We start from the raw sequence: 15,546 nt of genomic DNA, 5'->3' as shown, positions 1-15,546 counted from the left end.
CGGTTATGTTTGATCTATATTCTGAAAATTAAATTATTTCGTGCTAAGTGTGTTTAACAAGTATTTTGACTCAATAACATGACCCGCAATTATATGATTTAGTACTTATAGATTTCAACTTGGCTTAACAAGCTACTTGGCCTTGTCTGGAGCTTCGTAAAAGTTGAGTCAAAGTTCAAGTAGACAACAAGCGGGGAAAAGTGCTAAAAAAGTCGTAAACCTTTTTTTTGGTGCAAATTCAATCCTAAACCTTTTGCATTGGTGCCAATTCAGTCCTAAACATTTTGTTTTTGTGCCAATTCAGTCCTTCCGGCCAATTTTGTCAGGATTTTGCTGACGTGGACCCCGGCCGGTCATCGGCACTAACGTGGACAACTTTAACAATATTTTAATATTTTTTTGAATTTTTATTTAATTTTCTTTATTTATTTTCTTTTTTTTTTCCCTCCTCTCCCTCCTCCCTCCGGCCGGTCGCCGGACCGGCGGCCGGTCCGGAGGGAGGAGGGAGAGGAGGGGAGAAAAAAGAAAATAAAAAAAATTCAAAACAATAATAAAGTATTATTAAAGTTGTCCACGTCAGCGCCAGTGACCGGCTGTCGGCCGGCCGGCGTCCACGTTAGCAAAATCCGGCTAAAATTGACCGAAAGGACTGCATTGACACAAAGACAAAAGGTTTAGGACTGAATTGGTACAAATGCAAAAGGTTTAAGACTGAATTGGCACCAAAAAAAGGTTTAGAAATAAATTGGCACCAATGCAAAATGTTTATGACTTTTTTGGCACTTTTCCCACAAGCAGCGAATCAGACTATGAGTAGCTTTTAACAATTAAAATTCCACCATTGTAATCTTAGTATTGGATTGAAACCGAATGAGTATAACCTTTAATTCGGAGGGGCCATTTTCTCCCTTCCAAAAAATTTCGTAACATTTTTATCAGTCTTCTACCGTAGCCAACGCCACAGAATTTATTTTCAGGTATGAAAATGTATGGCTGTGTCTATTCTACTTCATAGATTCATGCGTGGGTGAATTAGTTTGAGATTATACGATTTAAGTGACTGCAAAATGCCAATATATGCATTTTCTGATGTAACCAGACCAGAGAAACTACTGAACACTTCTATTTGGTGTTCAAAATTCTTCCAATTGAGAAACGACCGTCTTCTTGGAAACCTTTTCACTGAAACTCTTGGCTGCGATTGATAGATTATTTGTTGATTCCACGGCATTCGATTTTTCCATGAAAAAGGTGTCTCTCCCAATAACAAAATTCTTGCTTGAAGTGGACATCTGAGCGGTGATCTTGTTGACAACTTCGATTTTATGCTTGAATTCACATACGGAGCCACCTGCACACGCGGTCTTCCTGCAAGCACTTTGAGATTCGGCTTTGCTAACAAATGTCACGATGTCAAAGCTCACAAAGGACTACTACACCATGTGAGAAGAGGTCGCTTTCTATCAAGTCTCCTATGGAGAGTCTTAACAAACACGGGAGCACACGATGAACGCCAATAACGAGAAACTTTGTGACGCCTTTCCATAATGTCTCATGATGACGGCTCATTCCTGCCCGCATCTCCTTCGTGCTGCGTTGGGGGACTTTCTCCGAATTTGAATGAAATGCAGCTTGAATCTAAACAAGAAGGATAGGATTGACTAATTAGCAATAAATGAAGATATCTGATATCGTAGCGTCACAATCAACCCCATGAAAGGTAAGGTACAAATGAATAAACATCATTTGCACCAACAACAAATTCTAGGACATATCTTGCCACACATTCTAGGTGTCTCTGATTAGATCGCAGTCAGACCACAATCAACGGAGACTTCATTCGCTGACCGATGAAAAAGAAAACAACAGACTTGGGAGAACTAAGCAATTAGCACACTTCCCTTGTTTGTGTTTAGGAACAGAACTGATGTTAATAAGATTATGCTGAAAAGTTGAAGTGCCTAAACTACAGAACATAAAGATGTGCTTGTTACCGGGTTATTTCGCAATATCCGATTAGCAAAATTCAGCAACATGGTATAGTTTGCTAGGAGGCGAGTTTCAACTTCACAAAATCAATGCGCCATACATGAGAACTGAGCTTATTTAATCAGAAACCTATATGATAGTTTGCTAGGAGGCGAGTTTCATCTTCACAAATTCAATGCGCCATACATGAGAACTGAGCTTATTTAATCAGAAACCTATATGACAACATTCAAAGGATATTATCGCACTAATAAACTTACAGAAAATGGAGGAGATTGTCATCATGCATCCTTGTATACTGATTTTGAGGTGAAATTCCAGAGCTCATATAGTATAAGCACTCAAATAAGTCTTTCATATTTATGGTATGACTGGCAATGCATACCTCCCTTTGCAGAGCCTCATTGAGTTCGGGAGTGATATCATTAGAACGCGACCTCATCAAACTACTCTGCATCAGGGTAACGCACAGAAAAATCAGCAAGTATGTATTTGATTAACAGATAGGTAGAACCTCATGAGCATATGAAAAACAGATTCAATTGAAAAACCTACATTCACAATCATTCAGGTATGTACTGTTGACACCAGAACAAGTGTTTCGATCTTCACAAGCATCAAAACTTCCTCAGGACACTCTAGTTGGCCCACGAACCTCTTCAAGTTGGCCTCAGCTGTTGCTGATACTCCCTTTGCAAAATTCCTCTTCTTCACAAGCATCAAAACTTCCTCAGGACACTGTAGTGCATACCTCCCTTTGCAGAGCCTCGTCGAGTTCAGGAGAGATATCATTAGAACGCAACTACATCAAACAACTCTGCATCAGGGTAACATACAAAAAAATCAGCAGCGACATAAATGAGCATACAGAAAGCAGATTCAATTTACATTTACAATCATTTAGTTATGTGCTGTTGAGACCAGATCAAATGTTAGATTCTTCACAAGCATCAAAACTTCCTCAGGACACTCTAGGTGGCCCCAGAGCCTCTTCAAGTTTGGCACACAAGATGGTCCTCAGCTGTTGCCGATGTTTCCTCTGCAAATCCCTTTTCTTCATTTTGACTGGTCTCAAGTATGGAATTTGAAGTAACTCAGCCAAGTTAGCCACACCCAAATCAGTCATGTGATAAAACAATTCCATGACAACAATAGGATCAAACGGGATGCAAACTAATTAGCAAATTCTTTCACAGACAAGCAAATAATTGTCCCAATTATGCAAAAGGTCATCGATACAGCTCATTGAATTGAAGTCCCAAAGTAAGCCTTGATCAGTACATGGACCAACCAAACCTGTCATAGAAGCAGTACCAGTTTACCTTGCTTGACAATCTTTCAAAACATCAGTTTGACTACTGGTAATGTTGAGGTGGTTTACAATCATATATGATAGACTAGCCAAAACAACTTTAACATTTATTTTTATCACCAACCAGAAACACTTGAACCTTGAATTTTTATTTTAGCTCAGTTCATCATACTTACTGGGAATTGATGCTCTTCTTAGGAGGTTCAAGAGGAACATCAAGGGAACAACAAGAAACTTGACAGGGCTTTCGTTCATCACGAAAAATCGGAAGGCGTTTGTCCCAAACAGGACATCTGCCATTGGTCAATCTGACACACAAAAGAACTCACAAAGGAACTCAAAATGGCCAAGGATATTTTCAAGGAAAATATGAATTTTGGAGATAGGGAAATTCTGGGTGTAGTTTACAATATTGAGTGGCAGAAAATCATTGGCCTCTAGATGCAAATTTCAAATTCCGGGTTTACTTAGAGGGAAACCGTTAATCACTAGGTAATTCTTGTTCACCTATGTTGATATTTTCATTCTTGCCTCACAAGCCGCTAATCTGTTTGCAGTCTACAAAAGCTGCCAATGGAAGGATAAATGAAAAACATTTCTATAACGTAATCAACGACAATGGTACGGAGGCAAATCCGAAGTTTCCAAAATTAATCAAGTAGATAGCCGGTGTGGAGCAAATCATTCTTAAAAAAAATAGCTTCAAGAAAAGTATCACTCGATTCGCTCACGCTGGCCGGTAAAGGATGAAGAATCTTACTAGATGACCAATGCCTTCTATTGACATTTTGATCTTGGCTGAAGCATCATGTAAGCTTCTACGACCAAATCCACCACTCCTTCAATTACGTACGACTAGCAAATTAGGAAAGTACAGAACCCTGTCAAGGAAAACTTTCTCATAAAAAAAAGATAGTGATGAAAAGTAGGTCATGAATCTCAGAAGAAAGACGATAATTTACTGCTTGTCTACCTCTGTTAAGGAATCATGACTCGTCTCACTGTTGTAATATGGGTATAAGATTCATCACATGATTATCACCACAGTATAATATTTCAACAGAGATATCGAGACGGATCTCTACATAATTTCCAAGGACGCGTATTCTTTCTAGATTATTTCGGTAGCGTTTCCATTGAGTCGCAACCAGAAATATCCAAATCAACTAAATCCAACTTTTCAAGTCCCCGAAGCTGAGCAAGTTTCTTGCAGTCTTTAACTACTAGAGATCGTAACTTCTCACATCCCGTCAAATCTGGCAAAGCCTCCATTGATTTGCATCCTGTAAAATCCAATTTTTCTAAGAACTTTGCACCGTCAAGACCTTGAATTTCGACTAGATTGCTGCACCTGACAGCCACTAATTGCTTCAAACACCGTGATCTTGGACAGAGAAGCCTTTTGATGGAATTGCAGTCATCTATAAATATGCCCTCCAAGAACTCCAAATAATCATGGCCCTCAATTTCAACTAGGTAATTGCAATGCTGAACGCGCAAGCGTTTCAGACGATTTAATTGTGAAAGCTCGGGGATGTATTGAAGTAGATTGCACGCCTGAAGATGAAGTTCTTCTAGGTGGATTAGGCTAGAAAGCTGTGGCAACCTGGGACTCTGACAAGAGACCAACAGATGTGTTAAGCCCGAAGGAAGCTCTGGCAGCGACCGGAGATTGTTACAGCCCAATAGGCTAAGGCGTTGGAGAGAAGAAAGATTCCGGATGCTTTCTGGCAGGTCAGGTATCGGTGCAAAAGCCATATCGAGAATCTCGAGCGAAGACAAGTCACCGATTTCACTTGGAATTGCCCCTTTCAGACTATTGCATGATTGGAGAAGTAGGGTCCTCAGATTTGTCAACCTTCCAATAGCACTAGGAAGCTTTTCAATCGCAGAACCACTCAAGTCCAGACGTTGCAAATTCTGTAAATCCGCAATTGAGCTAGGGATTTCTCTCAATGAATCACAAAAGCAGGCGCTCAGTGTCTCCAGCTTCCTTAGAGAGCCAATAGACGTAGGAATCTTTGAAATAGCACTAGCATAATCTAATAGAAGTTCTTCTAAATCTTTTAATTCGCCCACTTCCTCTGGTAGCTCATTGAGACTATAACAGCTACTCAAGTTCAAGGAAACGAGGCTTTTGAGTTGGCCAATAGAAGGGTGGAGAAACCCCATTTGCCAACAATTGCTCAAGATGAGAATCTTCAACTGCGTGAAAGCCGAGAGATCAGGCATACATCTTAAATATATGCAAACTCCAAGATCGAGAACTTGTAGCCGCTTTTCCGCCGCCTATACAAAATAAGGAGAAGCTGTCAAAAGAAGAAGTTGATCAACTAAACACAAACAAATCCAAAAATCGCAAGAGGATAAAACCATCATGATTGAACTCCATCCTTCCCAATCCTCTCGTGACCCGGTGTTTGTTAAATCCAGCACCGCTAATTCTGGTAGATGCAAATTGGTCGGCCAAAGAGACGAATCGATTCCAAAGACACTGCACTGAAGCCATCCTACTTCAGAAAGGAGTGCGTTGATGTCACCGCTTGAAGCTTTCCGCATCAAGTCTTTGAACAAGAAGAAGCTCTGCAAGATTTTCAATTGTGTTTATCTGTGTTCGTCTGGATATGGCAAAGGAATTCGATGAGACAAAATGCCAGACTGAATCCTCGCTTTGAAACCTAAAACCTTCTTCTTCTTCTTCTTCTTTTGGGTAAAGTATGTTTATTAAGTGACGTGGTGACATTGGTTAGCGATATACTCTTTAGATTTCGACAGGGATCTTTTTTTTTGGCATAAATGCGTTAGATGTCCTAAAACTTATTACGAAAGTGTAATTGAGTCCTAAAACTTTCAAAAATGATATTTCAGTCTTAAAACTTGTTACAAAGTACAATTGAGTCCTAAAACTTTTAAAAAGTGCAATTGAATTCTAAAACTTGTCAAATTGATCCAAACAAGTCCTTCCTTTGATTGCATTTTATGAAAATTTTAGAACTCGATTGTACTTTTGTGACAAGTTTTAAGACTTAATTATACTTTTTGAAAATTTTAGGACTTGGTTGCATTTTCGTGACAAGTTTTAGGGCTTGATTGCACTTTTTGATAGTTTTAGGACTCAATTGCATTTTCGTGATAAGTTTTAGAACTTTTAATATAAAAAGTTGATTTCAAGAAAACTAAACGCGGTGATATGGTTAGATTAGGGTTTTTCTGATGGATGGATGGAACTATATGTAGGTTGTTGATGCTGGGCAATATCTTTTAGCAAAGCCTGCCATATGAAAGTTTCTGGAGTTTGACCCCAAAAAAAGAACGAAGAAGGTTTCCGGAGAAATATCACTTGTTTTTATTTACCTCCTAAAAAAGGAAGTGAAGATACATATGTCCGTGTGCATGAGAATGGCACTGTTTCAAAACAAACTGTTTTAACTTTCCTGCTAAAACGGATCATTTAATATGTTGAAGATGGTTTGAAAAAAAAATCCCATATGGCTTTGATTGACTTTATTAATGAAACCTATACTTTCCCCCAAACGATCAATTGGTTAGATTTTTTTTTTTTTGGTTGGTTTAATTCACTTTTACAGTTTGACTCATCTCTACTTTAAATATTCACCGGTGAAAAACCTACAATGGAGATAATTTCTCTTAAGTTTAATCTTAGGAAAAGTCACTAAATTGTTGTAATCATCCCACACCATCTTTCATAATTTTCACTTGTACATCAATCTAAACTGTAAATTACATTAAAAAAAATCTTCGTCAAAAGCTTCCAGGCAATTTGCATACACTTGACCAAAATAAACAAAAAGAAATAGGATATAACAAAATAGACAAAATCATATTTTATATATTCAATACAATTGGAATTAGTCCCACAAGTATTTCATTTTCCAAAGTTAAAATCATTTAATTTTTTTTCCTACACTAATTATCATCTTTCAACATTTCTGTCTGCTCAAAACAGATTTAACTGTTTTTTTTTCATTTTTCAAACACCTGAATGGGGTGCTCTTTTTGCTATCAATAAGAAGTTATTGGATCAACAAAACAGTGTGATATTGAATTGTAGGAACGAACTATTTCAAATTATATCAAGAATATAAAGCTGTTTCCTTTGCCCAACATCTCTTGGTTAATTGCTAGGGTTAATTCCTCGCCATTGATCAGTCATGAGCCTGTGAGGCATCCCAAATGGACAATACTATCATAATAAAGTGACGTGAACATTGATAATTTTAGTAAAAGATAAACATAGTTGAAAAAATTGGCTTCATGCTAAAAATCATATATAATGAATACAAAGGCATGAAATTTTCTCTAAATAGTCAATCTTTCTTTTTTGAATAGTCAAGTTAGTCTAGCGGTTTCTAGCACAAAAGGGCATTGCCCCCAAAAAATATAAATAATATAAAAAAACTTATTGCGGATAGAAATGTTTGTTATAAGAAATGAGCAAGGTTAACGTGACAAAAACCTTAAAAAATAGTAGATTTTCCTAAAAATATCTTTAAGGGGATTTTTGCTATCTTATCTATTAAGAGGAGAAAAGAATGAAAAGAGAAAGAAATAACTAGTAGAGGGACGGATTTCTTCAAAATCAAAATGGAGAAAAAAATATATCAAACATTGGATTCCTAAATTGCGGGAGCACCACAAATACATTCGGCCATACTAGAAAGCATGCACATGTGACAAGTGTGAAACTTTTACAATCTTATTGTTTTGAATGAATTATCTGTTATTGTAATTGGTACATACTATCTCTTTTTTTAACCAAGAAATCTTCATTTATTTGATCTATGATGTTTATACTTCATCTTGATTCATTATTGTAGTCCTTTAGATTATCAATATTATCAACTAGATATGACAATTACATGCTTCTAGTAAATGAGATTTATAGTGTAAAATTGTAGTTAAAGGATCTTAAATTAACTGTAGATTAAATTTCTACATATGTAATTTATATCAATGAAATCGAATCAAATGATATAACTTTTCATCCTTGAGATACTTATAATCCATTTAGCTGTTACAATTAATCTATGATGGACATAAAAGGATGTTTACATAGATTTTTTTTTCCTAGAAAGTAAGAGCATCTGCTCATCCTAGATGAGATATTAGAATAGATCAAATTAAATATATTAAAATAAGAGGGAGAGAAAAAGAAATGTGTGACATATGTTACCTGATCATTTAGTACTCTTGAGACTCCCCCATAGTCCCTGTCCCATGGTCTGCTACGTTTCCCAAGCAGGTGCCCTTGGCGAAAAATGCTTATTCCAAGATCTCTCAGTTGATCATGCATTTCAAACTCACCATGATCTCCAATTTTAATTAAGCACCTCAACTTCAACTCTTCAATTCCTTGATTTGGATAAAACCCACGGTCCTCCCACATGTACATAGCGAATTTGCTCTCTTTGCCAATTAAAGAACAAGCAATATCGAGAAAAATCTGCTTCTGGTCATCTTCTAATGCATCATAACTTATTCCCAACATCTTTTGGACATCTTTATGTGGTTGGCTTTGTAATTGCTTCAGCACATCTTCCCATACATTTCGGTTCGTTTTTTTATACAAGTATGAACCTACAACCTTAAGTGCCAAGGGAAGTCCACCCATGGTGGATATGATATAATGAGATATATCCATAAAGTCCCACGGAGAATGATCCATACGAAATGCATGTCTGTTAAACAAAAGCAAAGCATTCTCACCATCCAATTCACCCAATTCATACCTGTAGTCTACTTCGAATTCAGATTGATCAAGAACGGCTTTATTTCTAGTCGTAACAATGATCATACTTCCTGCCGTAAACCAATTACGTTCCCCAGCCAAAGCATCTAGTTGATTTTTGTCATCTATATCATCAAGAAGAATGAGAACCTTTTTTCCTTGGAATCTAGATTTGATTATATTAATTCCATCATCAACTCTAGACACTTCATTTTTCCCCTTTAGTATATCCGATACAAGTTGACTCTGTAGATGCGTAATACCGTGGCGCTTTATAGTTTCTCGAACATCTGGAAGGAAGCTGACATGCACAAATTTATCCGAGAGTTGATTGTAGATGCACTTGGCAAGAGTTGTCTTGCCTATCCCGCCCATGCCATAAATTCCAATCATTCGAGCATTGATGGAAGGACTGTCTATCCAATCCATAATTTCCTTCAAACGACCATCAAGTCCAACTAGTTGCTTAGGCACATCTAACTGGAAATCTTCCTGTAACTTGCTTACAACAGTTTTGACCACGCGTTCTATTAATTCTCCCTCATGCCTGTCAAACAACAAAAACAATCAGAGATTATGAACCTAGACATAGTCTATGCGAAGTATTCGATCCTTATCAACTGAGCTAACCCTTGCTGGCTATAGGAGGTCAAATTTATCTGGTGGTGACCAAGCTTCGGAAGACTGAGCATTGGAGTCCTTTGTAGGCCTACTGTTTCGTGATTGGTACTATTGGCTGGAGGCATTGTCGTTTCTTTGTTTTTTTGCTTTGTACCGGAGGCAAATGTAAAATATTTGGGCGCTATGGAATGCTTTGGTTTTAGTTGTCGTTGGTTTAGTTTTCGGGGACATCTTGGGGAGTACTGGAGTTTGTCTTCGAGGCATTATGGTTGTCTATTGGGACATTTCGGGGATCTTTTCTGGGCTTGCAGTGAAAGTAATTCATCTGCATCTCATCTGTTCTGCATGAAGAAGAAAACTTACTTATCAAAACAGAAAAGTTCAGAAAAGTACCCGTTGGCAATTTTCTCAGATTCCCATCCATGTAAGTAGCTGACTTCGTTAAGTGCACATTGCCCTTCCCGGATATCCTTCTCGTCAAAACGCTCCTTACTCGAACGGAAGGCATTTCCAAAATTTCCTGTTAGATGCCGCACCTCCGATGGGGCAACTTTGTAAAAAATGGGCAACACTATGTGCGACGTGCTCTTCTTGCGGTCCATGATACGAATGAGCTCGCGGAGGCACCATTTGCTCGAAGCATAATTTTCGGAGATGACAGGGATCGAAATCTTAGACCGTGCGATGGCATCGAAAATCTGTGAACCAAATTCCTCACCAATTGGGATGTTGATATCGTCCCGGAACACACAAAACGGTACAGTCCCTGCCTTGACCAAACTGTGATAGAGGTAATCGGTGAATCCCTTGCGGGTATCCGAGCCTCTAAAGCTCAAGAACACGTCGTATTGACCACTACCTACAACTGCGGCTTCCGGAGAGATGAATGAAGAAGTGGATGCACCCTCGGTGCTCTCTTCCTCTTCTCTCTTTATCTCTCTCAAACTCTGCCCTCTGTCCATGAGGATCTGAGGTAGGAAGTTGAAACGAAACGTGCTTTTAGGATGCTTTTCCGTAAATGCTTGTTGGCTTGGTCCACTCCGAATAATGTGTACGTTAATTTCTCCCCAAAATGTCCACATCAAGTACTTGTTCCAAAACACATATTTGAAACATGTTTAAATATTTAAACACATTTAAACAGATTGAAGTGTAATTAATCGACTTCGTTAAAACACATTTGAACAACTACATAATTTCACGCACGTCAAGTCGAAATGAAAGACAGGTTTTTCTGCGGCTTAAAGGGATTGATGGACAAAGAAAGATGCTCTTAGGATGCTTTTCTGCAAATGCTTGTAGTCCTTAACTTATCCAGCGAGCGAAGCTCGTACGATCCTCCGTCAGCTAATCGTGTGTAAAAAATCAAGTGCTTGAGAATGTTCAGCATACCTCGTGTCCTTACAGCCTCGGATTCTGCTCACAAACAGGTGGAGTCAGCTTCTTTCGGACCTCACCCTCCAATCAACGTCAAGCTTGTTGGCTTGGTCCACTCCGAATTACGTGTTTCTTAATTTCTCCGCCTGGGCAATGACGACACGGCCTTTAGTTATGTAAGCTGACAGTCGTTTCAGTGTGGAAGATTAGGTGGCCCTGAAGAGGCCCCCAAAAAGCCCAAGTCATTTTTGAAACCCATTTAAATATTTACACACATACGGAAACAGATTGAAGTGTAATTAATCGACTTCTCTAAAACACATTTGAACAACTACATAACTTAACGTACGTCTACGATATTTAAAGATGGATTCTTTCGATTCACACCCAAGATATTGAAATTATGTAGGAAACTCCATGGACGCATCTTCCTATGATAATAAGCACACACGATGCCTTACCATAATCTCCGACCTAACTCTTATATTTTTTAGCCTAATATATAAACAACCCTAACTATGTCCACCACCTCGTTTTCGCAGCCCCTTCTGTCTTATCCCATTTTCATTAGCCAAACTAATGTAGTGTCATGTAGTTATTGCCCAATGGACGTCACCCTCTAAATGCCTGCACTTTTTGCCACCTTTAGGTTTAGCTCAATTTATCCATTTTTCTCCATCCAAGATGCAACCAACTATTTTGCTAATTATTTAAACACACCCCAAGCATATATATAAAACTCTTCAATTCAAGCCAACAATTAACTCAGCAAGTTACGCTTGAAGTTCATATAAATTCAACATCAAAATTTAAACAAAATAAGTAGGCATCAACCAACCGAATTCAAGAGTACCAAAATGATCGATCTAACTTCGTGCCCAGAGTTTTCACTTACCTGGATGGAAAGCTTTGGGTGGACATGGAACTTGATTTTTTTCCTCACGATAAACATGGTCAGATCTTGACCTAACTCATACCAACACGAAAAGCTATGACCTAGGTTCCACGACGATCGAGTCTATTTTCCAACGGTATATGGCTAGTACACCGATTCTAAGTGTAGCTTACCGAAATTGGCTCTTTCCTAGAGGGTGTCAGCTGATCCTTTCACCGGCGGGCATTCCGAAAAACGGTGTTTTCGGACCCCTTTTGACCGACCTCCTGATCTCTGTGCGGAGTGAATTATCTACGGATGGAAAGCTCTTTGAGTCTACTGTCACTCTCTAGTTGGGGGCTTCGGCTGATTTTGACTCTATGGCCGTCGAATTTGTGATTTTCCTTGAAGCGTCACTCTGCTCAACAAACTCTCCCTTACTTCGGTGTGCTCTGTCTCTCTCTCTCTCTCTTTCTTTTCTCCTCCTGCGCGAGGCCTCTCCCTCCTTGTTTATCTTATCCTCTCGCCGACACTCTCTCTCTCCCCCCCTCTCTCCTTTCTTTTTCTCCTTTCTTTCTTTCTATCTTTTCGTCTTTTCCTTTTCGACTCTAACGTCTTTTCTCATCATTTCAAACTCCACTTCACCTATTGTTACTACCTTTCCAACAAATCACTATTCACTTTTTGACCGTATTTTAATGCTCACTTTCATCGTATTTCCTATTCACATTCACCATATTTGAATGTTCACTTTGACCGTATGTTCGTATATGTGCTTGATCGGAAGTGACCCACTGAGTGTCCATGACCATGAATGAAGAAGAGCATTTAATCTCGTAAATTATGTTAGAAAATTAAAATTTCGGGATGTCACGGCAAATGTGGAAATAATTTATCATGGACGGATATTACTGCGAGACGGATAAACAAGTGAGATTAAAGCTCAAGAATTTCGCCGTGAGGTAATTAGTGAAGCCCTTGCGACCTTGCGAATACCCGAGCCTCTATAGCTCAAGACTACATCGCAAGGATCGCTTTCCCCATGCCTGCTGGCGTTGGATAGATGAACAAATATGTAGACGATCTGTCGGTGCCCTTATTTTTTGCAGTTGTATCGCTTCCACTTGTTTTCCTCTTCTTGAGATGGTTACAAGCGAACAAAGAAACAAGAATTTGGTGCAATAAGCACCACAGAAGAACGCCATAAAATGAACTGATGCATTCCCTTGTTTGCTTTGCTCTGGCTCTTCCCTTTGATTGAAATACTCAGGCTGAACTCGACTCAAGAAGGGAAAACAGACCGGGTCTGTCTAATTGTTCGTGATTTTCCCTATTTGTAATTTTCCTCGCTAATAGTAATATGTTGGTTACATATCATTTTATGACTATCTCTCTTTTTCATATTATGTAATTTCCTTTTTTTTTTTTTTTTTGGTAACCGAGGTGTCCGGGCCAGCTTGCGCGCACCTCGACTATTCCTCGGGGGAGACTAGCACAGCAACCCACCGCCATGGCCCCCCACTTAAATCACAAGTGCTCAGCTGGGAAATCGAACCTGGGACCAGTGCGCCTAACCACACAATCCCAAGTACGTCCTAACCAACTGCGCTACCCATGGGTGGGTATGTAATTTCCTTTTGTTGTCGTAAACTCCATGAATCCTATTGTTTGTAATATTTCACAAAAAACAGTATCTACCTAATGAATATCTTCTTCTACTGTTAATAAATTATCTAATGAATTGTAACATTCTTGTGGCATTCGTAATTGTCATCACTAATAGTAATTTATTTGTAATTTTTCATTACATAACTTTTTTGGAGGGTTTAATTTTTCTTTGGTGGTCGTAAGTTCTCCGGAGCCTGTGAATAGTAACCTATTCGGTTAAAAGTAAATTTCTTTTGCGTATTTTTAGTAAAATATTTGAATTGATCGTAATTTTATTTTACTCTTAGTAAAGGTTTGACGCCTACGTTTCAATAGTTTTCATTACACGTTGTGATTTTTCATAATCTGTAAATTCGATCAATTGTTGCATCCGTAACTTTCCTTCATTGTGTCTAAGTTATGACAAACATCGGTTTTGCAAAACAAATTTGACGGACCACGCTTTCTCTCCCTTCGATCTAATGGTCCACCTTGAATGTGGGACCAAAATCACAAGAGAGAGCTTTGACTTATGGAATTTCCGTCACAAATAGTGGAGTTTTATTTATTTATTTTTGGCCAAACAGTAAAGTAGTGGTGGAGACGCTATTTTTCCATAATTTGTTTTTTAAATTCATTCCATCTGAACACACACACACACACACACATATATATATATATATATATATATATATATATATATATATATATATATATATATTCTTCTCTCTCCCTCTTTGCTATGCTCTCTATTTGCTTCCACCAACGCCCTCTTCACCAAACACTCCCGCTCCCTCGCCTTCTTTAAATATCATAGACTCTGCAAATTTTCGCGATAGGGACATCCGCCAAGTGCCATACATGGACGAACCTGCCTCATGCCTCCGGCAATACTTTACCAAAACAAAAGCATACTTTATTTTCCACTAAAAAAAGTTGATTGCGACATTCATTGTCGCCTACATTTTCAATAGACTAGTGTAGTCTCCACGGCAAAGAATTTCGGAAATTTTCTATAGACTAGCGTAGTCTCCACGGCAAAGAATTTTGGAAATTTTCAATAGACTAGCGTAGTCTCCACGGTAAAGAATTTCGGAAAATTAGTCAAGTTGGTAAAAGGTTTAAGACTTTATGTGGGTGAATCTTTAAATTAGGTACATAGTCATCCTAAATGAATGTTCGAAACTTGAATTAGATGACTTGTTTCAATGCATATGTTAAAGCGGTCATGTGGTATCTAATATTTAAAGGAAAAGAAAAATAGCAAGCATAAAAAAGAGTCCTGAAAGTGGTAAGTGGTAACTGATGGAATGAGGTGTTGAAGTTCAGGGTGCGCGTGAAGAAATTTCAAAAATAAAATTTCTGTTTCGGAAATAGGTTGGATCAATTATCCTTTTGATAACGCAATTTCATTTTTTTATTTCTAGAACAAATTTCTGTTTCAGAAGTAGGTTTAGAATAGAAATAAAAACTTAAATTTTTTACTTTTTGATTTTTGTTAGAAATCATCTCTCTGCTCTCTCTCCTCACGACTCGCTCTCCTTTCTCTCCCAGTTCCCTGCTGCCGACACCGTTGCCGCCCACCGACCGCCGCTGTCAGCCTCTACCAGCCTTCACTGCCATCCGTCGTCATCGCCTACCGTCCGCTGGCATCGCCCCTGCCAAGTTGATGCCGCCGTAAGGGAAATAGAAATTTTATGCTGTTATCAAACGAATTTCTGTTCTGGGAATAAAAATTTTGTGTCGTTATCAAAAGTATTTTTCTGCTCAGAAATATGTTTTTGGAACAGAAATTTTATTAATCGTGTCCATAATTGAGCTAAGGTGTTCTTTTTTTTCTTTTTGTTTGGAATCCAATGCACAGTGCTTTAAAGCACCAAAATCAACTAGCGATCCGCCAGGCCCAATCAAATTGATGGATCTCTTGACTTTTTTGAGGTGATGGCAAATAGTTGTTACTCAACTATGCTTTCACTT

At 38.4% G+C, this 15,546-nt stretch overlaps 1 protein-coding gene across 19 annotated transcripts; it reads right to left on the bottom strand.

Annotated features, from left to right (window-relative positions):
• Nucleotides 1-1,057: 1,057 nt before the first annotated feature.
• LOC115668533 (disease resistance protein RPV1-like) lies at nt 1,058-12,434 on the bottom strand. Of its 19 annotated transcripts, none has more exons than XM_056305469.1 (11): nt 12,117-12,434; nt 11,064-11,194; nt 10,065-10,639; nt 8,496-9,597; nt 5,675-5,884; nt 4,275-5,590; nt 4,062-4,182; nt 2,878-3,059; nt 2,545-2,806; nt 2,375-2,440; nt 1,058-1,638 (listed from the first exon to the last, which is right to left on the bottom strand). In XM_056305469.1, the coding sequence occupies exons 3-6, from the start codon at nt 10,631-10,633 to the stop codon at nt 4,418-4,420; spliced, it is 3,054 nt and encodes a 1,017-aa protein (XP_056161444.1). In that variant the 5' UTR covers nt 10,634-10,639; nt 11,064-11,194; nt 12,117-12,434; the 3' UTR covers nt 1,058-1,638; nt 2,375-2,440; nt 2,545-2,806; nt 2,878-3,059; nt 4,062-4,182; nt 4,275-4,417. The 19 variants fall into 19 exon arrangements, with proteins under 19 accessions (XP_056161444.1, XP_056161442.1, XP_056161455.1 ...); XM_056305467.1 differs by having other exon boundaries at nt 2,545-2,791; XM_056305480.1 differs by having other exon boundaries at nt 2,545-3,059; nt 10,065-10,451; nt 10,531-10,639; nt 12,117-12,433.
• Between the last annotated feature and the right edge of the window lie 3,112 nt (nt 12,435-15,546).

The sequence above is a fragment of the Syzygium oleosum genome, unplaced genomic scaffold (assembly GCF_021117445.2).
Source record: "Syzygium oleosum isolate NSW1041296 unplaced genomic scaffold, Sole_v2.1 Sole_v2.37, whole genome shotgun sequence".
Lineage (NCBI taxonomy): Eukaryota > Viridiplantae > Streptophyta > Magnoliopsida > Myrtales > Myrtaceae > Syzygium > Syzygium oleosum.
Note: the sequence above shows the minus strand (reverse complement) of the source record. Positions and strands in the feature narration are given on the sequence as shown.